Raw genomic sequence first — 27,741 nt, forward strand, 5'->3', positions numbered from 1 at the left:
ATAGTACAGAAGAATCACTTCCCTTGATTGCAAGTGAGACTCCTGTTAATACAACCCAATATGCTGTTTGGTTTTGTATTTTCAACAAGAGCATACTGTTGGCTCATATTCAGCTTACAGTCCCCCTATTAATCTCAGGTTCTTCTCTGCAGTACTGCAGCCTAGCCAGTCTGTGTTTGTGCATGTGGTTATTCCATTCTAACTACAAGACTTTGCATTTGTCCTTGTTGAGTTTCATCCTATTGATTGCAGACCATTTCTCCAGTCGATCCAGGTCATTCTGGATCCTAGCTCTACCCTCCAGAGTGTCTGCAACTCCACCCAACTTGGTGTCATCCACAGATATTTTAAGCATGCACTCAATCATTAATGAAAATGTTAAAAAATGCTGGACAATATGCAAACCCCATTTTCTTTTCACTTATGGTAAGCATCCTTTTTAACAGTTGTGAGGGGAGGTTTGAGTAAAAAAACAGAAGGAATTGGTTTGGACTTCTTATTCACCACCCAGTTATCATTGTCACCAACGTATAATCATTGCTAACACTTGAAGATGTTTGGAGGCAAGGCAGTAAGACAGGCAAAAAGGCAGGAGTGTTCCCACACTAGGAGTGTTGCAAAGATAGATACTAGTAGAAGGCTGTTTGCCAACTTGCCAACTAGACTGTTTGCCAGCTTGATCTACTCTTCCCAACAGCAGGGAGTAGTAAACAAAGACATAAGCAAAAATAACAGGCCCAACACAGTTTACAGGAGACACACAGCTATCACCACATTTGGGAAAAAGAAGAGCACTTTTAGAGAACACACAGTATAGCAAATCCAGTCTGTTCTTTGAAAGCTGGAAAATTTTTATTTTTATTTTATGCTCCAAAATAATCACCAGATATAAACAAAAAGCAGGGGCACCCAGACAAACTCAAAGAGTTCAGCTGATTCTGAATCATTCTAGTAATCGTTTTCTTTCTTTTTTCTGTCTCTCTCTCTCTCCAAGAAATGTTCAAAGGGTCAGAGGCTGTAGCTGGACTTAGGAATCTTAAGCCAAAGATTTTATAGCTTGTAAGATGGACTTATACACAAAAAAGAAGGCAATATACAGGAGAAGCAGTTACTTGACAAGGATGACAGAAGCTCCCTGAAGAGTGAGAGCCCAAATACTGAAAGTACTCATAGTGTGGAGGAATGATTTTCCTCCCTGCCCCCCACCATGACAGATGGAAGGTGTGACGTGTGCATGCTTTCCAGACAAGAGCAATAGACAGGCCTGTAAGCCATGACATTCAAACAGTAGCAGCACTGTTGTGCTATACCTGTTGTTTGAAAAATATGACATCCTTTTCACCCTACACTTGCAGTACTCACCAAGAGAGTTTAATTTTACCAAGTTCAGATAACCATTTATTAAGAAATTGGAGAGAGAAAAAGAGAGGAAGAAAATGTCCCTAAGTCTCTGAACACTTTAAAAAAAGATGTTCAACACAGTATGAAAAGGAATCTTGGAAGAGTCTAGGTTGTACTTACTATAAGTCTTCTGTGCTATTTTTTTTTTTCATTCCTCAAAATCTGGATCCAGCTCCTGTAAGATTAAATGGGGTGGTTTCATCCTTGTTTTTATTTCACCATTCTATGGAGGTCCATGAATGAAAGTATTGCAAGGATTGTGGTGTGTACAGAGAAGAGACACTTTGAACATATTGTGCTGGACACAGGGTATAAACATCCAAGGAGTGGAAGATATGAAGTAATGAGGCCTGAAAAATAAGGCCTTATCATGCTTTATAGATATGCATCACCATTTCACAGAAAAATACTTTGATGAATTGGGAGCTCATATGGAGTATAAGAAATGGTATAATCAGGAAACTCAAAACTGTCAATGGCCACAGGTTGGGTGATAACATTTGACTCTACCAAAAAAGGTACAAGGCTGAAGAAAAAACCCAATATGGACAGCAGTGAATGCCTAAACCGATAGAACTGACACTGATGAAAGAGGGCATATCATGATAAAGTCCCTAAGATGTGAACGAGGGTGCTGAAAGGCTATACAAAAGCAAAATCAGCAGCAAAATTCTGTATAGATATAGCTGATATGAAATATAATCGAAGAGCTGTTTTTCACAACTCTGGACACCAAAATAACAAACTGACCTGTTAGGACCAGCAGAAAAATATGTTAATTTGAGAATCATTTGCTTTGTAGTTAAGGAAGGCAGACATCATTTATACAAAACAAAAACAAAATTCATAATTGCAAAAGCAGAGGAAGTGAATATCTGTGTGTGCAACCTGGGGACAAAAATAGTTTGTTTCCCTTTAGTCATGAGCTGCGATACCATGTCTCAGTACTGTATCTTTCTGTATACAAGCACTATAGATATCATTTGCATTCTAGTGTGCTGACTTTGGTAATAGATTTTTTGATGTTGATTTTCCTGTTTGAATTTTCCTTTTTGCTCCTCCGCACAAACTGTATACATCTAAAGTTGATGATATTCAAACAGAGCTGCTTACATACAGTCAAAGCCAGGGGTTTGAATTTCTGATACAATGTAACACACAGCCCTTGCTGACCCCTTCCCCCCTCTTCTTTACAATTTGACAAAGACTATGTTTCAACTGTTTAAAAGTACATTTCCATTCGCCTATTACTAAATCCAGAGAGAAAGCGGCAGATTTGCAGTCACCAAAGATACCGTTGCAGTGGGCAAGGGGAAAGGGGGGGAGGGAAGCAATGCCTGCTTTATCTTCCTTTCTCTAAAAAGGTATGCCTGGTTGGAACATGCTTTCATATTCCCTGTCCTTTGCAGAAACTCTGCGTTGTTTTTATTTTATGACAAGTATCACAAGATCTGAAGGTGGCAGAAGGTTAGTGATCGACACACTAAAGACCAGAGCGATCGATAAACCGACCTATAGGTGGAAGGGAACATTTGAATATGTAACTGAGACAAAAAGTAATGGGAGTGAAAACCTGAAAGAATTCTGAATAATTAAAAAAAAAAAAAAGTTCAGAATAAGCAAACTCTCTTGCTGTCAAAGGCTCTTTTTTTTTTCTCTCTCCCCCTCTCTCTTTCTCCCCTCCCTCCCTTCTCTTTCCTTCTCCTTCTTCTTCTTCTTCTTTTTAAAGCAGTTGATGTGGTAATTAAGAATTTGGTGAGAGCCCGGTCAGGTCACCTCGTTTCTCAGATCAGAGCCCCATCAGAAATTCTTTCAAGTGTCCTTCTGCGTCGCCAAAGATGACAACAGCAAATCAATAAGTGCTTGAAATGAAAGGGGATGTTGGCTAGCCCCCGAGGCTACAGATTTTCACACCGCCAGCCTTTTTCTGAACTTCTAGCATTCCTTTGCACTGCCTCTCAATAAGAAGAGATACCTTTTATTCCTATTCTCATGACGAAGGTAAGTGCTCAGTTAGCATATCTATTACATTATGGGCTGCACATGCTTTTACTCTGCTTCCTTCTGCGGCTGGCTGAGGCTTGGGCTTTCTGTCTGGAAGGTGAAAGTACAACACAGCCTCTGCTCAGGGCATCTTGGTTAAAGAGCAGCTGCTGCATGTACTTTCTCCATTGAAAACTACAGCTCGATCGCCCTGGATAGCAGAGATGCTAGAACAAACTGGGCAATATTTGCATTTCCTCTCCTTTTCTCCTTCTCCTCCTCCTCCTCCTTTTTTTTAAGAATTAATAGAAGAGGGGTAAGGGATCAAAGCATGGAAAAATAAATACAGGAATCATTGTGTGAAGCGTAGATTACTTTGTGTTAACAGAGATTGCTCTGCTCCAGTTCACACTGTCCTATTTACCCCTAATGTGCCCTGATTTAACAATCTTTCTAACGACCAACATCCTCAGGACGTTTTAATTAGGTAATTCATTAGTGAGTCAATACAGACATTTATATATTCTTTTAGCTCAAGTGGTTAAGCACTAATTTCGAAATGATTATAAACCACTGGAATATGCGAGGCATAGTAATTTTAATTTATATGCAAATCAATGGGGCCATTTGAAATGCTTAATTTTTTAACAATTGTAGCGTCGGGATCAACCGCCTGAATGAGCAATTTTTGAGACAAGGTTTGGACAGGAAAGAAAATTTCGAGCAGCCAACAAATCAATAATGTTTGAGGGTGTTAAACATAGCTTGCCATAGGTATTTACATACTCGCTTGTTGTCAGATAAGGAGCTGGTGGGGGGGAGAGAAGGGAGGTGGAGGGGATTGCTTGCAATGGTTGAGATCATAATCCAGGAGTGAAGTAAATGGGAGTGAATTGCCCCATCCAACACTTTCTAAGATAGCAACAGCTGTACCGCTCTCGAGTCCCACAGTGGTGGAGGCTCAACACTTGCCTTGTGCCTGGGTCCCTGCTTGATACTGGCTCGTTTTGGGCTAAGGGCGAGGGTCTGTTAGCTTGACAGTAAAGCAAAGCATCTTAATTCCTGTGTTGGTTTGTCCAGCACCGGCTTTGAGAATTAAAAGAATACCAGGCGACACCCCTTAAACCTTTTTGGCCATCCTGCACTCACGCCTGGCTTTTATGCCATGTGACTGGAGTCCAGGGAGACCATTGATACTCATAAAGCAGCTTTCCAGCATGTTGCAAGATGAAGAACTTTTAGACCCATTTTCAAATCATGTCCTGGGGAGGCGCTGGGGAAGGGATCCAAGCATGGAAAAATCAGGGGCAAAGCAAGGGAAGCTTTATGGGGCCGGAACTGCGGGGGCATCCGAGCCAATGCTGTTTCTATAAAACCGTGCCAATTTTGCAATTCAGAACTGGGCAGCTCAGGTCGGATCCCTGCTCCAAAACTCAAGGATTCAGACCTGCTGTAGCTGGCGATGAAATGCTGGCTATGTTCACCGGTGGCTCCAACTTGTTGTTATTGTCTGGGGCGGTGGGGAGGGAGAGAGAGGAATAAAAATACAATCAGCCCGGCCTTTCCCTAGCCTCCGATTCTATTATTACATTTCTTGCTTTGACAGAGGGGAGGGGGGCGGAAAAATGAAATCCACGTATTAAGTCAGCTCCACAGTTTCCAGACACCCTAGAACCCGTATTCCACAGCAGCATGTCTAATGTATTCCCTGGTGATTCTGGGCATTAATTAGTTGTTTAATAGGAGTATGACTAAAAATGTAAAAGAAGGATTAGGAGCGTGAAACGTATGTCCAGCTCCTTCCACACACTCGAGGAGGGAATGAAAATCACCCTGTATCTTATGTTTCTCTAGGAGCCATTTGCATTTCCCACCAGCTGCTCACTTCAGCTGCACCGATTCTGGGGCAGTGGAAGTGCCCGGCTCAAGTCGGGAGCCTGCTGAAGCCCCGTCCTGGGGGCAGCAACTCTGCCAGGCAGGCAGGGGCCAGCCTCAGCTCCAAACCTCTGCAGCAGGGGAGGGAGGGAGGCTTGCACACTTGTGTGTGTGTGTGTGTGTCCCCTTCTTCAGCCGGCTTCAAAGCACAGCCAGTCCCATAACCGAGTATTGTTAGCTGTTGTGATCTGCCAGCACACACACCAACTCAGGGCACACGGACACCACTTTGTTTCCCCGGACAAAAATGGGGGTGGGCTGAAGGTGGCTGAGGAGCAAGTATTTTGCGAAAAGGCAACGTTGCAGTCATTCAGGCGGATTTGCTTCTCTTCTGTTTCTTGTCGCAGCTCGGTTGAGAAAATTGAATTCACTTGGCTCGCCAGTTGCAAGGACAGAAATGCAGAGTGCCCGGGGCAGATTTGATCTGATGCGATTTTATTTTATAGAACTCACGTGCACCTATTTTAAGTCCTCTCCAAGAAATTGTTTGCCCTGCTTTTTTTTTTCCAGTGGATGCTACTGGTGGTTTAAATGCATTGTCTGCCCGTGGCAGAAATTCTTGAGGCTGTTGGAAATTAGCTCCATGCCTTTAGAAACCGAGAGGACAACGCGTTCAGTAAAAAGACTCTCTCAGCCCTTAGTCATTGCACAAAATTTGTTTGCGCCCTAAGACACTAGGCAGAGGGCTCGGACGCGGTTATTCCTAACTAAATCTCATTGCGAATGGGAAATCGCTCGAGTAAGTTCGTTCACACACACACACACACACACACACACACGGTTAAGAGCATCACTAAGACAAGCACTTTTTTTTTTTTTTTTAGATGGTGCAACCATAAAAGCAAACCATTAAAAAACCCAAAACAATTGCAGGCAGAAAAATAATCTCAGTTGGGTTTTAACATGTATGTGTATACACACACGCACGCACGCACAAACACGCACATATATATTTATTTAAAAAGTAGAGAAAATGCAACCAAATCGAACATCAATTGATAGTGGCATAAAGGCGGTTAAAATGTGACGAATATTGTATTACATCCTTAAAACGATATTGTGTGAATAACAAATATCAGTGGGAGAACTCAAATGAGGTCAATTCATTTTCCACAGTTATATAATATAGGTGGGATAGATAGATAGATAGATAGATAGATAGATAGATAGATAGATAGATAGATATCCATTATATATAATTCATTATATATAATAATCAATATGTATTAATTATATATAATGAATATACAAAGAAATCCATGAGGTATCAATATAATGAATATATATAAAATATATAGATAGATAGGTAGCTATTATATATAATGAATATACAATGGAATCCATGAGGTATCCATATATATATAATGAATATATATAGATATAGATATATAGATATATGGATAGATATAGATATATCATAAATATATCGTATAGATAGCTGTTATATATAATGAATATACAAAGAAATCCATGAGATAGATAGATAGATAGATAGATAGATAGATAGATAGATAGATAGATAGATAGATAGATGATGTAGCACATAATATATAAATAGGTACATGGCCAAGAAAAATAGGTATTGCAACCATATCACACAATAGGTTTGCAACGCCTTTCCCCACCTGGTAATGAATCCCCTAAATTGTATAGCCCTGATCCGTAGCGTAGCTACGGAAATAAACTGTGATAAAGTTGCCAGCCAGCCGTGCTTGTTCACCGTGCCAGCCCTGGTTGTGTATTGAAGCGGGCAGGCACAAGCCCGAGCCTCTCAAGTCCCCACAGGAGCAGGGAGCACGGGGAAATGTTGAACACGCACAGACCTGCGGGGCAGCGCCGTTCGTGCGGGGACCTTCACCTCGTCCTTTTAAAAAAGGTCTCGGTGACCCCGCGTGAACCCGGCGGTGCCAGTGCAGCCAAGGCAGTCCTAGCCTGAAATGAGCGGCGGAGCCGCAGGGCGATCCCGGCGCTGGCCAGTGCCGCCCTCCCCGCTGCAACGGGCCGTGTGTTTGCTCCTCTAGCCCGGCTTGCCTTTGAACTCGTGGGACAGTCCCGGGCCCCCTGCCTTGGCTCTGTTCTTCTTCCCCCCTCCTTTTCCTTCTGGCTCTAGCTGTTCGTCTTGCTCTTTCTTCTTTCCCCTCTTTTTGTTGTTGTTGTTGTCCTTTCCTTTCTTCCTCCCATGCCCTTTCTCTTCTCCCCCTTCCCGCCGGATCCCCACCCCCTCGCCCCTCTCCCGCCTGGCACAGAGCAGGGATGTCCTGCAGAGCCTGCACTTTCGCTCGTCCTTCGCCTGCCTCCTGCCTCCAGCCTCACTCCCTCTCCTCTCCCTTCTTCCTGCTTCTCTTGGCTCCGTGTCCCTCTGCCCGGCTGTTTCCCTCCTGACTGCATTGTACCCCCCCTTCTCTGTCCCACCACCCCAGATCCCCCCTGCCCCTCGCGCTCCCCCCCCCCAGCTCCGCTGCCCCCTGCACCCCCCCCCCCCGGCTGCGCTTTGCTCCACGCCGGAGTGAGTTTGGTGGAAACTCTGCTGACGTCACGTCGCTCCCAATACAGAGAGGGAGAGGGAGAGAGAGGGAGCCGGAGAGTAAGAGGGAGCCGGACACGGGAAGATCTCGGATCCCGCAGCCCATACACAGCCCTCCCCCGCGCCGGAGCCGCGCACTCCCCTTTGGATCCTTTATTCCTACTGCCGCCGGGTTTCTGCAGCTCCGCGCAGCCCGGCCCCGCGGATTTGCTCCTTCTCGGGGAGGAGAGGGAAGAATAACGGGGTGGAAAGCTCAACTGGGAGCCGGTAAGTGGAGGCCCATCCTTCCCCGGGGTGTGAGATAATGCGAGTCTGGGAATTGGTTCCACCCGGGGGGGATCTGCCTCCCCCCCCACCCCACCCCACCCCCCCTACCGCCCTTGGGTGATTTGTGGGACTCTCCTGTCTCTTTCTTGCTGGGCTGGAGACTTCCGTGCAAGCAGGCAGACCTGATCGTGAGCCATGCACGGGGCATCGCCCCCAAGCCCCAGCCGCCTTCACCTTGGCCCATCTGCAGGCACCAAGTTCACTGGCCAAACCGCTGATCTCTTTTTAAAAAATTATTATTGTTATTTTTAAGGGCTTCTCATGTTTTGCCTGGAAGGTTGTGGGGGGGGGGGGGGATCCCTTAACTAGCAATCACGTGAGGCCTTGAGAAGAGTACCTGAGAGACAGGCCCATGTTACCGGGTCACGATTTCGATGAGGCCAAACCGATCGCAGTTGAAAACCGGATCAGGCCGAACTGATCGCAGTTTTCAAGACGATCAGGCTTTCTATCAGGCCGAACCGATAGCCTGTCTTCTTTAAGAGCTACTTTGCAGTGGGTGCGAAGGGCTCTTTCTTTCTCCACTCTCCCCGGAACGAAGTTACCCGAATTACTAACTAATTATTGGGGGAGGAGAGGCCTGTCTCCCTTCTCACCCCCACCATGTCCTGCTCTCCCAAATGAAATGACCATGCTTCTTCAGACCCCCTTCCACATCCCCTTCCTTCCTAAAAGCAGCACGCAGAACATGTTGGGGGGTTTTGTTTGGTTGGTTTTATATTTTTTTAATAAATCAGTTTTTAAAGTCTCATCTTTCGGAGAAACTTCTACATTTGCTCGCGCTTCTGTTATCCTTTGCTGGATAGTCTGTCCTTAAATCAAAGAGGGGGTCTAGGACAGGTCAGGGGAGGGGAAATCTCCCCCATTTTTTACCTGGTTGCAGCGCCTTGCTTGTAGGCGAAGCTCGAGTTGGATTTATGCACAAAGGATCTGCCTATGCTTGGTAGGAGACTCGCTGCAGGCTGACCTGTGCGCCGAGAGAGGCTGGGGGAGCAGTAAAGAAATATTCAGGCAATAGAAATAGCATCAATCCATTTCCTGGGGGTGATGAGATCCTAAACAGCCGGACGCGGGCTGTCGTGCCATCGGAGCGACCCATGTCTGCAGCCTCTACTCACTTGAGTAATCCCGATTTAGGCTGCGCCTTTGGGCGACTCGTCTGCCTAGAGACTGAAGGATCAGGCCCGAAACTGAGCACCCTTTTCGTTTGAAGCACCTATCATGACACTTGCATAACACAATAAAAATAAAAAATCCTCACTCCTGAAGAGTGCTTCGGTTTCTTGTTGGCTGCGGACTCCAATTCATTTGTGCCTACAATAATATTAAGAGATAACAATTCAGATGATCTCTTTCGTTAGGGATATGCTGCCGACCGGGCTCAAGTGCTTGGAGCAGGCTGTTCATTAACTGCGATCTTTAGAAAAGAAAATACTTTGCGAGCCTGGGTGAGGGTGCTTATTATTATTTAGCGTCCTGAAAATCATGAAATAGGCTAGCCAGTGTCAAAGTGAATAGAAATAGAAATTAATAAACCAACCCGGAAAGCAGATCCTACATTCAGAGAAGCAGCAGACTTGCACCAATGGAAAAATCCTTCATTTTGCATGCCCACCTCCCTGTCCAGATGTGTTTGCAATCGTTGTTATAACATTAAAAAAAAAAGGCAAATGAAGAGCAGCGGCTGTGGGTAGAGCTGGGGCGGCTGAAGGAAATAATCCCGTCCGACAAGATGTATTCATCCCAGGGCTGGAGGGAACAGAAAAACAACTTCCCATCCGAAGCAGGGGAGGCAAAAGTTGTGCATCTCAATTTTTTAGATAAATTAGCCATCCAGGCAAGCGCCGCGGCAGGGCAAGTGAATTTGTCATGCGAGGCTTGTCTTGACAGAGTCGGCTGCAGGGACCTGCAGAGAGGAATTAAGGCTTTTTTAATTACCTCCCAAATAATTTAGCTACAGCTCAGCCACTAGGCCCGGCCCTGCAAAGGAGCAGGGAATACAGCTCGCAGCTCTACCTAAGGCCTTCTTTGGTTTAGAAGATAAATCGCCGAGTCATTAATAAGTCTCAGAAGTGTCCCGAAAAAACATAGCTCGACCTTTTTTATTCCTCCCCTCCCCCCCCTTTGAAAAATCGCCACTTCCTAGGACAAAATCCGTGTTATTTCCCCAAACTTTTGAAAAAGTGACTAAGTGAATTTCAGCCCCAGCTCTTGTCGCAATTATTATTATCACCATCATCAGTATTATTTTATCATCATCATCGCCATCATTACTATTATTATTTCAGCCCAAAATGTTTGTGAGCTCCAGTCTGCGGCATTTTCTGTAAGAGCTAATAATGCACCCAGTTCAGACATTTAAAAAAAAAAAAAGAAAGAAAGAAGAAGAAGAAAAGATTACCGAAATGATGATGACATGCAAATTTCCCCAGAAATTATCATAAGTAAACATTTGAAGCCTGGACTAATAAAATCCCATCTGTGTTACTTCATATCGAGTTAGTAGAGAGCTGTGATAATGAATTTTGTAATATCTCACGAACAGACATCTCAATCAGGCACTAATCCTGTGATTTTACTGCAGAATCACTAAATCTGGAGGAGCCAAATTGGGCTGCTCTTTGGCACAGAGAGAGCAGAGGCGCGGGGACCAGCAAGTGCTCCCAGGCTGGGAAACCCTGCGTTGCCAGCGCCGGGCGCCCACTGCCTGGCCGCCTCCTGGCTCCTGCACTCGGACTTCCCAGACAAGGAGCTCGGGTAGTCAGCAGAGGCTCCTTAATGAATAACAAGGACCTGGCTCGGTTCTCCCTGGGCCACACTCCTGCAATCTGCTCGTGCCTCTGCTTTACCTGCTCCCCCACTGCAGCTGCTCCGTTTGTGCCTGCTTGAACCTGCCTTCAGCACAATGGACCTGGGGCTTGCCCAGATCAGGGCAAGAGCCTTCCCAGTGTAACACACACACACACATACACAACCAAAAAAAAAAAAGCAACCCCCCCTCAAAAAAAACCAACAACACAGACATCTCAATCAGGCACTAATCCCCTGATTTTACTGCAGAATCACTCATTTTACTGCGCGGCTGGGATTTTCCCCTTCCTTGCTTCACCTCACCTCCTGGTTTTTTTTAAGGCAGAAGCGCAAGGGAGGCAGGCGTTTTAGGCCAGCTGTAGGAAACTGTAGGGATCCAGCCAGTGTCACGGTCTCAAACCTCCAAGACAAACGCTAGGAGTTGTATGGGGGTAGCCCACGAGTGAGAAGAAACCACGCCGCTTCAAGGCACCCAGGCGCACTGTGCAGCGCGTGCCTACCCCGGCACAAATACAATGCGGAGTATTTATTATTATTATTTGTCTTTACCAAGGCGGATTTGACGCTTTAATAGTGGCTGATCATGATCATCATGCTCCGAGTGTTTGCAGGCTCTTTCTAGGGCAGGAGGGAAACTGGGGGGGTGGGCACGGGGACTTGCTTGGGACCTTGTTGGGACCTGTTTTCCTAAAGACTGATGTAGCAATCTTTGCTGGGATGTTGTATCAATCTTTAGGAAAACAGCCCGGCTTCTTACGAAGATGATCTTCATAGAGATCATAGACAAGTAGGGCTGGAAGGGACCTCAAGAGGTCGTTTAGCCGTGATGATGATGATGATGACGATGATGATAATGATTTCTTCTGAAGTGCTCATCTTTTTTTAAAAAAAAACAACCAACCAACCCCGATCCATTTAATGTTTTGCAGATAACGGGTAATGGAGTCCAACTGTCGCAAACTTGTATCCGCGTGTGTTCAGTTAGGTAAGGCCAGCTCTTTCCCAGCCGTGGCTTTGCAACCCCGTGGCTTTCCTGGCGCCCCGCGGGGCAGGCGGTGCGGGGACATGAGGCTGCCCTCTCCCCGCGCAGAGAGGGGTGCGTGCCCTCGGCCCCGGTGGCGGCCCCAGGGGTGGGGAGGGAGGGACCCCTCTCCGGGCTGGGGGCAGGGGGGTTGCCCCGCTGTGTGGCTGCGGCCCTGACCGACCGCCCTGTGCCCCCGCCTCGCCCTCTCTGTGCCCGCGCAGGGGTGCAGCCTGCCGCCGTCGAATGCCTTTTCTCCAAGGACACGGACCTGAAGAAGGGGGACTTCAGTGACTCGGCGGACAGCAGGAAAGAGGCGACCAGCAGCAAGCTCTTCGGCAGGCAGCATCCCAGCGCCCACGGTAGGCCGCCGCCCCCGCCCCTGTCCCTCCGGGCCGCGCGTGGGGCCGAGCAGCGGCAGCGGGTGCTTGGCTGCGCGCTCCCCCGGGCCTCCGCGGAGGTTTCCCTGCCCAGCGCAGCCCTCTCCGGCCCCGCCGCGCTCAAACGTGGTCCAACAGCGACCTCTGCTGCTCCGGGCCTGCGCCGCCACGCACCGAGCCCGGCCAGCCGGGCACAGAGCTGCCTGGGACGTGTGCGTGTATGCGTGTATAACCAGAGTGTGCGTGTGTGCGGGACCAGTGTGTGTGGGGGGGCAGTGTGTGTGTATGTGTGTGTGTGCGGATGGGACCAGTGTGTGTGTGACCTGTGTGTCTGGGACCAGTGTGTGTGTCAGTGTCTGGGACCGGTGTGGGCGAGAGGTCGTGTGTATGGGACGTGTGTGTGTGTGTGTGTGTGTGTGTGTGTGTGTGTGTGTGTGTGTGTGTGAGAGGTCAATGTGTGTGTATTGGACCTGAGTGTCTGTGTGTGTGTGTGTGTGTGTGTGTGTGTATGAGACCAGTGTGTGTGGATGGGGTCAGTGTATATGCATGTGAGAGTATGGGACTAGTATGTGTGTGTATGTGTGTAAGTGTGTGACCAGTATGTGTGTGTCTGGGACCAGTGTGTGTGTGTGTGTGTGTGTGAAAGAGAGCGAGAGAGACCAGTAGTGTGTGTGTGTACGGGGGATGTTGGAAAGCTGTCGCGCGATAAATGCAAGCGATTCCTTGCCCAGCTCCGGAGGCCGCCGCTCGCTGTGCACCCGCGGGCAGTGCTATATTTAATTTTTGACTAAGGGACTGAAGTGCAAAAGGGAGGTGGTGGCTGGGGCCGGGGGTGGGGGGTCTGCCTGAGTTCAAGGCACAGGATCTGTCGATTATGCGAGCGATCACTCGTCCTCTCCTGGAAATGCTAAGCCCTGCGGTCCGTCCAGCTGTAGTTGCATTGCTGTCTAGTTTGTGTGCTTTATTCCGAAAGATCTGGGCATTATCCCTCACTTCCCCGCCAAAAGTAAACTTCTCTTTGAAAACTGCTACTCAAAATTCTCTCTCGTGTGTGGCGAGTCCTACCCCCTTGACATCTAGAAATGTCTGCTCTGGAGGGGTGGGGGATAGGCATCCGAAAAGCATTTAGCTTTCATTGAAGGCAGGATCTCGCTATTCCTGATCCCAAATTGAGTGGCTCTCGTAGGCGAATGCAATGTGCAATCAAGAAAAACAGCAATGCAAACATATTACAAAGAAGAAAACAAAGCGCTCTGTGTTTCAAGAGTCCGTTTAAGCCAAGATAAATGTGATTTTGTTTAAATAAAATACATTAAGATGAATTAATAATACAGGAAACTAGACTGAATTAATAATGTAAGTATCCCCGGTCCCGTGGTTAAACACTTACTTGGAAGAATATGGTATTACCCCTATTTGGCTAAGTAGCGTCATATTTCTCAGATAACGTCTAGCGATTTCAGTCGTGGCAATGGTGCTTGGTGGCCTATTCCTTCCTTCCTTCTTTCTTGTGTCATTGCCTTTGGAAGTTTTCATCGCTCCTTCATAAAAATAAATTATTAGACGCAACGTTGGTTAAAAAATCACGATCAGAGACAACTCCAAACGTATAGGTATTACGACCCAATCATTTTAATCCCGGAAACATACCTGATATTAAATTGAACACAGGGTTTACCTATGTTTGACACCTTTTTTCCCAGACAAGTAATAACTGCTAACTAGCGTGGAGTTGCAGGATGACATCGCTTTATATATGGTTGAGAACAACAAAAGCCTTTTTTACCCTTCACCGGTTTTCCCCCCTCAATGAACAGGTGGTCTTAATCAAAGACTGTAGCACGATGTAATGGGGAAGTGGGGACCTTTCTGATATAATAAATTTATGAGTCCTTACAAGCCACTTCTATTCTGCTAAGTATTTAGAAAAGAGAAATCCTCATATGCTCTGTGACATGGTAACGTAGGCTTCCTTTGCTGAGAAACAAATGGCTATTTTCTTAGCCATTAATTATGAAACGGGATTATTGTACAACACACAAAATTTCCTGCCTAGTACAATATCAATACGTCTATTTTTCTAGCCTTCGGATTGAAGGGGAAGTGGCTATCTAAACATGTTTAATACCATTGAGTAAAAAATGACTCTGATCTAAAGTAATGCTGAAAAACGTGATTACGTTGCCGTATTTTTTGGAGAATATTTAAAAGCTCCTGTTTAGTGGGCCTTGCTATAAGTAGCGCCATCTACGAATGCAGAGTGTGAATTTATATTTAATGGATAATTATGACTCTAGAAATGTCCTCAGTTGTAAGTGGAGAGTCACTAAAAATAAGAAAATCGCTCCCTGGCTTTATTTCGTGTTACAGCACGTTATCCTTGCTGTTGTTGTATTGAGTGTTTGGAAGAAAATACAACGACTTCATATTTCATGTTATTTACTTCTAATAAGTCTTGTCCTCCGGTCAATCCTTTTTTTTTTTCAAACTGCTGTAATAGGAAGGGAGGTGACAGACGCAGGAAACGATTTTTTAAGGACCGTAGCCTGCTATAGTTCCCTTTGGGGTCCATATAAGTGTTGGGTTAACAGGCAGTTATATAAAAGGAGAGAAAAACCATATTCGTTTACAGCCTACAGAAAATCAATGCTTTTTGGGTTCACACCAGTGAGCACATAACCTTTTTCGCAGAACACAATGTAAAGATTACTTTAAAAGAAAAGGGACTTCGGACATAGCGATATGAAAAATCACTGCTATGAAATATGAAATGGAAATATTTTGATCTTATCTTTAGCTATAAAATGAATTGACGAAAATTATTTCTGGCTGATAAAGCTCAAAAAAAAAATTCCTAAAACTAAAGTACACGTACAAATTATTGTCTTTTATAACTGCTCTTTTAAAAGACTTTATTATTTCGCTTTTATGTCCATACAGCGTCCTGAACGCTTTGGCTCAGGATGCTTTATATCTTTTAAATATTATTCATTACTTCTGTAAATTCCCTGTAAGAAATCCTGTTAGGTGATCAATAACTACTGAAACTGCAGGCTCCTAACATGCAATTGCTAAAAATGGTGTATTGGAGTATTTCATCCCTCCCAGCATCACAAATTGATTATTTCAATTATAATAATTTTTTTTCATCTTTCTTTTAGCGGAATATGCCATAGCTTTAAAAAATCTACGCGTCCCCCTCTATTTCCATATTTCCTAGCAAAATTAAAGGCTCAGAGGAGGTGCTGTTTCTCGTTTATTTTCAGCCCACGTATACAGGTATAGGGGAGGTATATAGGAACTTCCGTTCATCAGAGTTGCTTGTGGGACCCCAACAGCAGGAGTTAACCCACCGCAAGCGTGTGAAGGGCGACTTGTGCCTAGCTCTCAGCCTAATAGAAAAGCTCTTTCTCCTGCTACAAGTTTCAGGGGCACTGCCCTGGCACCATAATGTGCCACTGGCCTCAGAAATGGCACCCCGGCTTAGAGGGAGCGCCAGGAGGAGATGCTGCTCTGCTGTACTGCAGTTGCCCAGGATTTAGGCTTTCTAGGAGCAGCTTGGAGGAGACTGGCCTGAGTAACATTAGAGACAAGAGAACTGGCGTGGAAAGGATTGTGAGAGAGCTGAGGTAGTGCTTGGCATGGCCCGGGAGTGGAGAAGGGCCTGCCAGCTGCACAATGAATGCGGGGAGCCTGGAAGGGAGAGAGATTTTCAGGTCCTTAATGAACACCACTGAGGCTACATTGATTGATTCCCCTTTCCGTGGCTACGCGCTTCCAGCAGCTCCTGCGCCCAATTCGCGTTTGCCTTCCTCTGGCCCGCGCAAAGTGCAAATGAAAAGTTATTGTTCCTTTGATATGTCTTTTCCGCCGTCGCCTGACAATAATATATGCAGCAGTTGTTAGACTGGCTCCAGGGAAAACTAAATGTATAACGAAAGCTTATTCGTGAGGAGGAATATACTAATGGAACAATCTGATGTCTTCTTAATCCTATGTAAAAAGCTTTGTAGACTTCCTAATATTGACTGAATGGGTAATTAATGGCTCTTCATCTCGGAGAATACCCGGTAATCCAAGATAGGCGAAAGACAACAAGCCAAAGGTAAAAGACAACAGGACTAGCTGGAGACTCTACATAAGAACCAATTTATCCATTTAGGAGAGTATTACGTCTAGAAACAATGATCTTATAGTAGATAAAGGCAAAAGTGGGAAAATAAATACCTGCAGTGTGTCTTGCAAACACACCAGTAGCCCGCTAAGCAGGTCACCTCAGCTCCTGTTTCCAGCTCTCTGGGGCTTCCTAAGTACAGATCTCTGCAAAATTAGGGAGCTGCTCAACCACTGTCCCCCGAAGCTGGCTTGAGGCACCTAAAAGTTACCAATGACCTGGATAGATAGAGCATGGGGCTTGCTGGGTATAGTGGATCAAACGAGCTCATCTGGGAGCATGTCTCTAAGAGTGGTCAGCATCAGCTGTTTTAGAGGAAAGACCAGGCACCCTGCAAGAAAAAAAAAAAAAAAAGAAATCTGTCCATAATAAAAGTTTCTTTCCCCCTTCTCTAAATCCCCATTATTTAGAATCTAGTTAATACCCTGAGCTCTGGCTCAACGTGGATACTTTTCTAGTAAGCCTTAGCACTTTTAAACTAAACATGAAGGGTAATTCAGCAAAAGGTTGTTTTTCTTTGACAGCCTGGTGCAGCCTGTACAGACTCGTGCGTGTGTGTGCGCGCGCGTGTATTAGAAATCACAAATGCCAGAATCACTTCATTTGGAGCTTCTCGAATGGAAACAGCACCACAGATTTTACCAGCAGTTAAAAAAAAACAACCCAGACACTTTTGACATTTTAATTCAAACCTTTCCCAGTAATACATTACTTGGGTGACTACAATTAGGTTGCTTTTTTGTCAGCTGACAGCTTTTAAAATATTATTTCGCTAGGGAAATAAAAGCTTCATCTCAGATTATAGGTGGGTATTTTTGGATTTATGTGATTTATGGTCACCATGACAACTAATGCTGAATGTTAGCTACCCTCCTGGCTGGGGAAAAAAAAATGCAGTGGCGGTGTTTTAATCAAAGTATTGTAAATAAGTGAATGCAACTTTCCCTACGTCCCGATGCGTCCCCACCCGGACTCGCCACTGCCCGCATTCAGGTAGAAGTGGTTCTAGGTTTTAGGGAGATGCTTCGCGATAGGGTCAGCAAGAATTTCAATCACATTTTTAGTTGGGTTCTATGTGTTCATATATTAAATATATTAATATATGAAGGGTGTTCATATTAAGCACCGTGGTTATTTTAATAAAATCTCGAATGGAGAATGGGGCCAACTTTACCTGATTTAGACAACCGAGATGGGGGAAGAAGTTTAACTGAAAGCTACACACAAGAAACAAAAGGAACCCAACAGGGTCCCGGGAATTTAAGCGTTTGTTAAAGAAAAAAATGACTGTAGCTGGAGCTTTTCTTCCATCTGAGCCTGACAACCAGGCGGTTCTGCGATTTAACAGCTCAGAGCTTCAAATGCGTAAAATGGGTCTGTTGAGCGAATAGGACAGAATCGTGCTGGAGTCATTTATATGCATAATTATTCTTGACGGTTCTAATAACAACAGGAAAAAGCTGACAATACCGAGAGCAAAATGGAGGGGATGGATCTTTATTTAATTAAGAAATTGGACCATCCTATGGGAAGGGGGAGAGACGTAAAGGGCAGACAGAGAGAGATTCCAACTTGTAATCTGTAACAAATGCGTGTTAAAGGAGAGCACTTCTGGCCACACAGCCATTCTCTGAGTTCAGAGCAGAGTGTGTTTTGGGAGCTGGCCGTCTGATTTTATTCTGAACTGAAGTGACAGATCCAAGGATCCACTCCTTTACGTTGCGGGGTGTTTCCTCGGACACGGGTTTGAACAGCTACAGCTAACAACCCTGGCAATGAGTAAGTCTATATGCATAATCGGTTGCTAAAGACAGCGTCAAAAACCGCAGGGCGTTTTGTCAGATCTAAAACACTCAGGGCCTTCTATCTTCCCTTCCCCCGCCCCCCATCCAACAACAACAACAAAAATCCTCCCCATAACCCCCTCCCCCCAAAAAAACCCTTCAGTTAGAAGATAAAATAATTCGAATTAAGTGTCCTGTCCGGGGACCAGACATCGCATCTATGCTGAAGTTCCCTCGTGGCTTTGAGCGTGTTAGAGGAGTCCTGTTTACAAATTTGACCAGCGCAAAGCTGTGGCAGAAGCTAAAAATCATAATGATTTATGACCTAAAACAAGTTAGAATTCAACACAACATCCTATTACAGAGGAACCCACAAAGTGCATAATAAGTGCCTTTCAGCTTCCAAACCAGAAGGCTCTTCCTCTCGATCGCAGGATTCACAGGGAAACCACTGCATTTCTGCACTAACAAGACGCATCTTCAATAAAATAAAATAAAATAAAATAATGAAGGCTAACTCTCCCAAGCACACACACAGGCTCAGCCTGTACCCCGCAATAAAATTGGAACCATTCTTCCAGCCCTCCCGCTTTTGTTTGTCGTAGAACCAAAGGCTCTTGTTCATGAGTCAGTCGTTCAAAGGTAATCTAGGTCTTCCCTTATTTTTTTTCCCCTCAAGCAGTTGTTTTTTATTTATAGTCCTGCAATGCAGAATTAGAAATCTCGGGTCCTCTCTCAGTCTCCAAGAAGTCAGTTTTGCACAACTTTGCAGAAGTTGTGCCCCTTCATATCTAACGCGGGGGAATGTCCCAGCCTTGCGCTGACAACAGCGACACTGGGACTCCTTGCTTTGTCCCTAATGGAGTCCATTCATTAAGGAGGCTGGGGGGATTTATGAAGACAGGACCACAGTCTTACAGAGAGGTTAAGAAGAAACGCGGATATGATTAGTAAACAAATTGTGCAGAATGGATCTGGTTTCATATTGACTTAGTTATAGGTCATCTCCTGCCGGTGCAAAGGGAGGAAATATTTACTTTACACATATACTTTATGATCTTGGGGGAATTAGAGGAAATTCAATAAGAAAACGGCTAGAATCATTTAAAACCCTCTATTTAAAAGACTTAAGCAAATTAGAGTCTTATCAGATTAAAATCCACTACAAATGTAAGAGCATTGTCTCCATCGAAACGCTGCGGGGTCTGAGGAAAGAGATTCTTTGCCAAATCTCAGGGATAAAAACACGTCATTTAAACACCAGATAATGAGCAGAATGTAAATTAATTTAACCTTCTTTACTAACAGGCTGCTAAAGTAATATGGATAATTTAGTGATAAGTACGATTGCAAAGAAACGATACAAGGAGGGAGAGCACCAGCTAATAAGAAGGACCCAGCAAGGGGAGGTGGGGGGGGAGGGGAAATCTGGATATAAGGAAGGGGAACAGGGAAGATGTCTTTGGGTTTAAGAAGGGCCCAGTCTATGGGAAGTTTTTTGCAGCTTCCTCAATGTCTGGAAATGGGAAGAGGAATTTTAAGTAAAGGACCTTTGCACCCACGTTTTCAGTGTCTGGGCTAGTTCGTGCCATCCATTACTAATCAGGACCTCTCTCATCAAGGAGTAGAAAACCCGTGGCAAGCTCTGGAGCCTACCGACTTTTGTGGGGAGGGGGAGTTTTCTGGCGATCCAATCCAAAGGAGACAAGAGTGATAGATTTAAACCCAACTCATAGTTGTCTCTGGCTTTATCTGTGGGGCAGGCTTTTCTGATTGTAGAATCTTCCATTGAGCCGGATTACAAGGAAGGACAAACAATCCCACGGGGCTGGAACTGCCGAAGACCCTCACCCCCTATTTTTCTACTGAAAATCATTGACTCCAATATCACAGCCCTGCATAGTGCAACAGTATCACCGCGCCTGATAAATAATAGCACGGTTGCAACACCGAGAAAGGAGATTAGTTCCTGGGTTCAGAGAGAAGATACTGCCCCAGGGTCACTAACTGGGTTGTGGTTTGGGGTTTGGGTTGAGAAAATAAAGCCATGTTCTGTCCTTGTTGCCTTGGGAGTTGGAGTTGAATCGTGCCAGGGGCGGGGGAAGGAGAAGGATTTGGTTCTGGGCGTGTGGGATTTATGGATGAGTTTGGGACTGGAAATAGACCTCTGAAAAACGTCACCGGGTTCTTCTTAGTAGCCAGGTCTTTGGTGTAAAATGTACAATGTAAATGGGGTTAGGAGAGACTGTCTGCACCTGGGCAGGGACAGGGGCAGGGGCAGGGCACCTCCCTTTACTTGGTGTTCTCGCTTCCTTTTGTTCCTCTCCCATGGACAATGCGTGTCTTACTCGGCAGGGTGATGTGCTCTATACGGCAGGAAAAGGAAATGGCCTTAAAAAAAAGAATGGGCATTTGGAAAGTTTCCGTGTGAGGAGACTTTTGAACCCGCCCTGGACGGAAGGAGGCAGAAAGACAGAAATTGGCCTGTCTTCTTTCATTTGACGATCTCGCAAAGGCAGGATGAAGGCAAAGGCGGACTATTCAGCTTTCCAAAAGCACCAGTGAAGACCGCAGTGCTGTGTACCATAAGGCACGGTCTTGCCTTCTGCCTTGCGAGCCATTTTCAAAGCTCGCCATGACTTGAAACGACCCCGCAGGGCTGTTCAAGGAGCATTAGGTCTCGACTCGCGTTCACCCTGGGCCGTGGGACTTGTGCTCTGCCTGCTGGGGAGCCCCTGGGGGAGCTGCGATGCTGAGCCCCCAGGGGTGAGCTATCAGCATGGGCATGCCCCCCTGGCGGCCCCGGGCTCGGCTGGGATGCCGAGTTAGGAGGCGGCATTGCTCTTCCCCGCGATTCAAGGGCGGCTGGAGAAATTGGGTGGAAAAAAGCGAAGAGCCGGGGTGGGTCGGCTCTTCTCTGCCCTCCCTCGCCACGCCTCCTTTTGAGACAATTGTCTAGACACCAAATCACGCCGCTTCCCCGCCTGGCTCTGCAAAGGGATTACAAGTGATCTGGAGGAGCACTTGAACCCCCGGCGCACACCCCGAGAGGCACACGCCTGCCCGTGAGATCACCCCGCTTCCCCGCCCCAGGCCCCCGCGGCTGGCGGCTGGGGCAGAGCAGGTTGCAGTAGCCCCGGGGCCGGAGCCTGCTGATAGGTTGCGAGGACCCGAGGCTTCCTCCAGCCTCTCACCTCCTGATTGGTCCGGCCCCGCATCCGTCGTGCCCTGGGCGGTGGCGGGCGCCGCGGGGGTGGAGGCAGGGACGGGGCCGGCTGACATCACCGCCCGGGGAAGGCCGCCTCTGGCTTGAAGATGTTATAGGCAAACAGGGAAGCGGCGGAGCCGAGCGGGTCCCCAGCTCGCCTGGGCGCAGAGCTGTGCACAAGGCAGAAAGGGGGAGACTCCGCTGGGGAGGGAGACTCTGCCGCCGCCGCTGCTGCTGCTGCTGCTTGGATATACTACCATCTACCTGCCACCCCTGTCACTCCCTGCCCCGGCTCCGCATTGTGAAGTCCTATTAGGAGCATCTGTCGGGGGGCGAATTTGCTTTGATCGTTTCTGCCCCGCTCCTTGTCCTCCTCTTGCTCCGCTGCTGCCTCCCCCTCCCCGCCGCCGCCCCCACGGAGCCCCCCGCGCCCCCGGGTGCATTTGCCTCGAGACTCTTTCCCGCCGAGGCTGCGCCGGACCCGCGGGCTCCGAGAGGGGGACGAGGGGCTCCTCGGACGCTGCCCACCGCTGCCTGGCTCTCGCCCGCCCCAGCCGGGGGCCAAGCCGGAGCCGCCCGGGGCCGGGGCAGCTGGCCGGGCACAGCCCTCCGCAGCAGGCGCCCGCTCATCTTGCTCTTGCCCATGAACTGCATGAAAGACCCGTTAAGCCTGGAGCGCCTGGGAGCCGGGAATAAGCTGTGCTCCACTTCACCCTCCTCCTCCTCTTCTTCCTCCTCCTCCTCCTCATCTTGCCACCATCACCAGCCGGCACTGGGCATGGCTTCTGCTCTAGCTCCCGGGCAGCCTCGCTCGTCCTTGGACTCCTCCAAGCACCGGCTGGAGGTGCACACCATCTCGGACACCTCCAGCCCCGAGGCCGCAGGTAAGAGGAAGATTCCCCCCCCCGCCCCCTGCATCCCCTCCTCCACTGGCGTCTGCTGCCTCCCTTCCTTCTGCTCCCCTGGGTGACTTCTGCAGCCTCGATCCTTCCAACCCCGGGGCTGGGCCCTCGCCCCCCGCTCCCACCGCGTGCGGGCACCGCTGCCCCACGGGCTCCGCAGCATCTTCTCCCGGACTGGCACCCCGCGGAGCCGCCTCCACCGGGCAGAGCGGGGCAGCTAGTTGCTTTCTTGCGGGAGCTGCCGTGGGATGCGGCACGTGCAGGCACTCCTCTGCCGGCCCATTGAAACCCTCCCGTGAGGACCGAGGTGTGTTGAGATCTGGCCTGTGGATCCACGCGCTGCGAGCTCCTCGTGGCCCGCACGAGACCTGCTTGCAGCTGGATGGACTGTGCGGGGCTAGGAGAGCTGTCACGGGGCAGCCCACCTGTCTGGGGAGCTGTGCATCCAGGGGCGGATGCCTGGAGCTGCCCCAGGACGGGGTCGAGGTGCAGAGACAGGGACAGGGGTTGTGCTGGATGCGCAGAGCTGGGGAGTAGTCGTGGTGGTGGGATTAGTAGCGAGGGGGTGTGGGTGTTGTGTGTCGGTGTTGTGTGTGTGTGAGTGTGAGTGCTGCTGTGTCTAAGTGTGTGTGGGTGTTGTCGGTGTTGGGGGTGTGTCTAGATGTGGGTGGTGTGTGTAGGTGGGTGTGGGGTTTGTGTGTGGAGGGTGTTGCGTGCCTCTGGATGTGGGTGTTGTGTGTGGGGGGTTGTGTGTGTACATGTGCGTGGGTGTTGTCAGTGTGTGTGTCTGTAGATGTAGGTGTTGTGTACATAGGCGTGTATGGGTGGGTGTTGATGTGTGGGGGGTATGTGTCTAGATGTGGGTGTTGTGTATTGGTGGGTGTTGGTGTGTGGAGGGCGTTGTGCGTGTGTGGATGTGGGAGTTGTATGCATAGGTGTGGGTGGGTGTTGGTGTACGGGGCTGTGTATCTAGATGTGGGTGTTGCGTGCATGTGTTGTGGGTGTGGGTGTTGTGTGTGTGCGGATGTGGGTGTTGTGTGTGGGTGTTGCCCAGCCCGTGTCCATCGCATGCAATCTGCCGGGGTGCCTCTGCTTTGCTGCCTGCCCTGGCCCGGCGAGAGCAGGCTCGTGACTCTGGGCCGTCCCTGCTTTTGCAGAGAAAGAGAAAAGCCAGCAGAGCAAGAATGAGGACCCGGGGGCTGAGGATCCGTCCAAGAAGAAGAGGCAGCGGCGGCAGAGGACTCACTTCACCAGCCAGCAGCTGCAGGAGCTGGAGGCCACTTTCCAGCGGAACCGCTACCCGGACATGTCCACCCGGGAGGAGATCGCGGTCTGGACCAACCTCACAGAAGCCCGAGTGAGGGTAGGTGCGGAGCGCGGGACACCGGGGGTGCAGGAGGGGACCGGGCCCGAGCCGCTCTGTTCCTCTGCAGGGCGCGGGCTTGGCCGGGAGCACGGCCCGGGACAGGCTGCAACCTGCGCCGCTGCTAATGAAAAAAAAGGTGCAAAATCCACAAGGGCTTTGACTTCCTCCTCGGCGCCCGAGACGTGCCCTTCCTTGCGTTTTCTCTTTTGTTTGGTTTCACAACTCTCCGGGCGCTTCCCCCGCCGGCCCGCCCGGCTCTGATTTATGAGACCTCAGCAGCTCTTGGGCCGGATCCGGATCTCTTGCAACTCCCTCCCGCTCCCTTCCCGCGGCTCCCAGACACATCTCACAGGGCCTGCAGTCTCCACGTGCAAACCAAGACGTGTGGCTCGCTCAGGGGGTGCAGGGGCCCCTGGGGAATGCCAAAAACTGCTGCTGAGCTAGGAAATCAGTGCATCGCCTTTAGCAGTAGTGCCAGTGTACTAGTACTGTTACTCTTAGTGTCATCGTTAGTATTAGTGTTAGTTTTGGTGTTAGTGCTAGTAGTAGTGTTACCATTAGTGTTATTAGTATTAGTAGTAGCATTAATCGTAGTTTTAGTGTTATAATTGGTGTTAGTGTTATTAGTATCATTAGTGTTATTATTGGTGTTAGTGTTAGCATCATTCGTGTTTGTGGTAGTGTTATTTGTATTACTGTTAGTATTGGTATTAGTGTTAGTATCATTTGTATTAGTGTTCGTGTTATTAGTATTAGTGTTAATATTAGTGTTGGTATCAGTATTAGTGTTCGTTAGTATTAGTATCATTAGTATTAGTAGTAGAATTGGTATTAGCGTTAACATCATTAGTGTTAGTCTTATAAGTGTTAATATTGGTGTTAGTGTTATTAGTATCATTAGGATTAGTGTTAGAATTGGTGTTAGTGTTAGCAACATTAATGTTATTAGTATCAATATTGTGTTAGTGTTAGTATAATTAGTATTAGTGCTAGAATTGGTATTAGTGTTATTAGTATTAGTATTGGCTAGTATTGGTGTTGGTGTTATTAGTATCATTAGTATTAATGTTAGTATCGGTGTTAGTATCATTAGTATTAGTGTTAGAAATATTAGTAGCATTATTGCTGCTGCTGCTGCTATAGCTAGTGCTGTTATTATTCTTCCTGTTACTATTATTACTATGACCATTACTATCAGTAGTAGTATTATCGACCACAATAACAAACCTCCCGACTTGAGAATTCCCTTAGTTCTGCTCTCAAAAAAATCCCAGGTTCTGGATAAGGGGCAGCTGATTATATAGAGATTGGGGAGCAAGTGGCGATTGCCTTGCAAACGCGTGGCATCGGAGCCGAGGAGCTGGGCTGGGCGGGGAGGCCGAGAAGGGAGCACCGGAGGAGGCCGGAGCGGGCTCTGGCTGTGCCGGGCGGGAGGCGGCTCTCACGCCGTGTCCTTGCCGCGCCGGAGAGCCATGTCCTGCCTGTGCCGGAGGAAGACTCTCCGGAAAGCAGCGCTGCAGATTTAGCCCTCCTGGGAGGTAAAATCGGAGATGAAAGAAGTGCCGAGTGTGACTGCTTAGCAATCGCTTCCCTCTCCGGTCATGGTTGTACGCTGGAAGTGGGGGCTGCTTTGCGGGGTTTGGGGAGGCGCGATCTGGGTTTATAGCTCCGAGCCGCGCCGGGGACAGAGGGGGCAGTTCACAGGGGCTTGTCAAGTTAAAAAAGCCCGGGCAGTGTAAACAGCGAGGGGAGCCCAGGAAGGGCCGCAATACACAACCAGCCCCGAGATGTGGATTGGGAAGGCGCTTGGGGAGGCTCACGCTCCCATTGTCTGCCCCGGAGCTCACTTCGCACGTTGTCAGGGCCGAGCTTTGCCTAAGAACAGTCGGACAAATCGGTTGAGAAGTTGTTTTTCGCTAGTGGAAGTTGTTTCCTCCCCTAATCTTCCACCAGTAATACTACTACTGCTGTCAGATTAGCCTGTGAAGAGCTTGTAGGTTTAATTAACTGTGGAGGCACCGATTTATTAGGTCTTGGACCTCCCCCCACCCCTGCGATCTGTAAAAGGAAACATGCTTTTTATTTTTGTCTCCCAGCTGACCAAAAGCCTGCTGGTTTCCAGACATTTTCTTGTCCTCGATCTGCAGGTTTCTAATTTTTTCCCCCCTTCACCTCACGGAGATTGGTCAATTTGCTGGGAGCACCAGCCGGGGCTTGCTAAGTGTTTTGGGGTCGCATGAGAGAGGAGAAGTGTTGTGAAAAACAAGATCCTATTTTTTTCTTTGCCTGCTGCTCCTTATGAACCTAAGACATGAAGGCACCGCGGCAACATGTTACCGAGCTGCTGTGGAGTTTCTTTGGCAATTCTGCAGTCGGTAGTGCGGATTCAATTACTATGAGCTTGCCCACGCGATTGGGGTCTACTGAATGCTTCTTTTTTTAAGCATGCCAATATCTGTTCACGGTGGGGGGAAATGCAGTGCTCCTTACGCCGGTCAGCTCCCTTGTCTGAAGAGTTTGTGAGTTGTTGTTTTTAATGATCCTCACTGTTGGCGACTGTAGTTTTTGCATAACTAACCCGAGTCTTACATTTCCTCCCCCCACCCCCCTCCTTCCCCTTAAAGGTTTGGTTCAAGAACCGCAGAGCCAAATGGAGAAAGAGAGAAAGGAACCAGCAAGCTGAGCTTTGCAAAAACGGTTTTGGTCCGCAATTTAACGGTCTCATGCAGCCCTACGATGAAATGTACCCGGGCTACTCTTACAACAACTGGGCAGCTAAAGGCCTGACCTCTGCTTCCCTGTCCACCAAAAGCTTTCCTTTCTTCAACTCTATGAATGTCAACCCTCTGTCTTCTCAGAGCATGTTCTCCCCTCCAAATTCCATCTCCTCCATGAGTATGTCTTCAAGCATGGTGCCCTCTGCAGTCACTGGGGTCCCCGGTTCCAGCCTCAACAGCCTGAATAACTTGAACAACTTGAGCAATCCCTCCCTGAATTCTGCAGTGCCAACGCCAGCTTGTCCTTATGCTCCTCCAACACCTCCTTATGTTTATAGGGACACATGTAACTCTAGCTTGGCCAGTCTGAGACTTAAAGCCAAGCAGCACTCCAGCTTTGGATATGCCAGTGTGCAGAACCCAGCTTCCAACCTGAGCGCGTGTCAATATGCTGTGGACAGACCCGTGTGAGATATTCCAGTATAAAATACTGAACGGGAATCCCTCCCCTTCCCCGCAGAGACTGAGAATTAAACTAGAAAGTAATGGGCACTATAGAGAAAGAGAAAGGAAAAAAGGAGAGAGAGAGAAAAGAGAGAGAGAAGGAAACCACTGAAATAAGATAGCTCCTTTGTTTTCAAAGGATCTCCGACAGTTTCTGACATCCTTCATTTAAGAGTATTTCCAACAGTTACAAGGACATATATATATATATATATATATATATATATATGGACAGACAAATGTTTGACTGGATATGATATGACATTTTAATGTTACTATAAGCTTGTTATTTTTTAAGTTTAGCATTGTTAACATAAAATGACTGAAAGGATGTATATATATCGAAATGTCAAATTAATTTTATAAAAGCAGTTGTTAGTAATATCACAACAGTGTTTTTAAAGGTTAGGCTTTAAAATAAAGCATGTTACACAGAAAGCGATTAGGATTTTTTCGCTTGCGAGCAAGGGAATGTATATACTTAAATGCGACACTGTATGTTTCTAACATAATTATTAAAAAAAAACAACCTTGTGTGAATATCAGTTTTAGAATAGTACCTCTGGTGGATGCAATGATGTTTCTGAAATTGCAATGTAAAACATGCCCTGTGTATAACATTTCGTACAATATTATTGTTTTACTTTTCAGCAAACATGAAAAAAATGTGTTTTATTTCATGGGAGTAAAATATACAGCATACA

General features: G+C 47.4%; 1 protein-coding gene and 2 long non-coding RNA genes across 7 annotated transcripts in view; 1 reads left to right on the forward strand and 2 right to left on the reverse strand.

Moving 5' to 3' along the window:
* Nucleotides 1–9,501, reverse strand: part of LOC102577074 (uncharacterized) — a 22,403-nt gene extending 12,902 nt beyond the window's left edge. For both annotated transcript variants that reach the window (XR_002094321.2, XR_002094322.2), the window contains exon 1: nucleotides 9,044–9,501. This is a non-coding gene — a long non-coding RNA (uncharacterized LOC102577074). The remainder of the gene's footprint in view (nucleotides 1–9,043) is intronic.
* PITX2 (paired like homeodomain 2) lies at nucleotides 8,026–27,741 on the forward strand. Of its 3 annotated transcripts, none has more exons than XM_006268979.4 (5): nucleotides 8,026–8,110; nucleotides 11,911–11,966; nucleotides 12,227–12,364; nucleotides 23,608–23,813; nucleotides 26,441–27,741. In XM_006268979.4, exons 2-5 carry the CDS (start codon nucleotides 11,921–11,923, stop codon nucleotides 27,002–27,004), a joined length of 954 nt encoding a protein of 317 aa, XP_006269041.1. In that variant the 5' UTR covers nucleotides 8,026–8,110; nucleotides 11,911–11,920; the 3' UTR covers nucleotides 27,005–27,741. The 3 variants fall into 3 exon arrangements, with proteins under 3 accessions (XP_006269041.1, XP_019355678.1, XP_014450876.1); XM_019500133.2 differs by lacking the exon at nucleotides 8,026–8,110 and adding an exon at nucleotides 11,270–11,503; XM_014595390.3 differs by lacking the exons at nucleotides 8,026–8,110; nucleotides 11,911–11,966; nucleotides 12,227–12,364 and adding an exon at nucleotides 21,425–22,432.
* Nucleotides 9,620–16,908, reverse strand: LOC132248592 (uncharacterized). Of its 2 annotated transcripts, XR_009459867.1 has the most exons (3): nucleotides 16,610–16,908; nucleotides 13,773–13,923; nucleotides 9,620–10,076 (listed from the first exon to the last, which is right to left on the reverse strand). It is a non-coding gene; the product is annotated as an uncharacterized LOC132248592 (long non-coding RNA). The 2 variants fall into 2 exon arrangements; XR_009459866.1 differs by lacking the exons at nucleotides 13,773–13,923; nucleotides 16,610–16,908 and adding an exon at nucleotides 10,572–10,837.

Source organism: Alligator mississippiensis, chromosome 2 (genome assembly GCF_030867095.1).
Source record: "Alligator mississippiensis isolate rAllMis1 chromosome 2, rAllMis1, whole genome shotgun sequence".
In the NCBI taxonomy this organism is placed as follows: domain Eukaryota; kingdom Metazoa; phylum Chordata; order Crocodylia; family Alligatoridae; genus Alligator; species Alligator mississippiensis.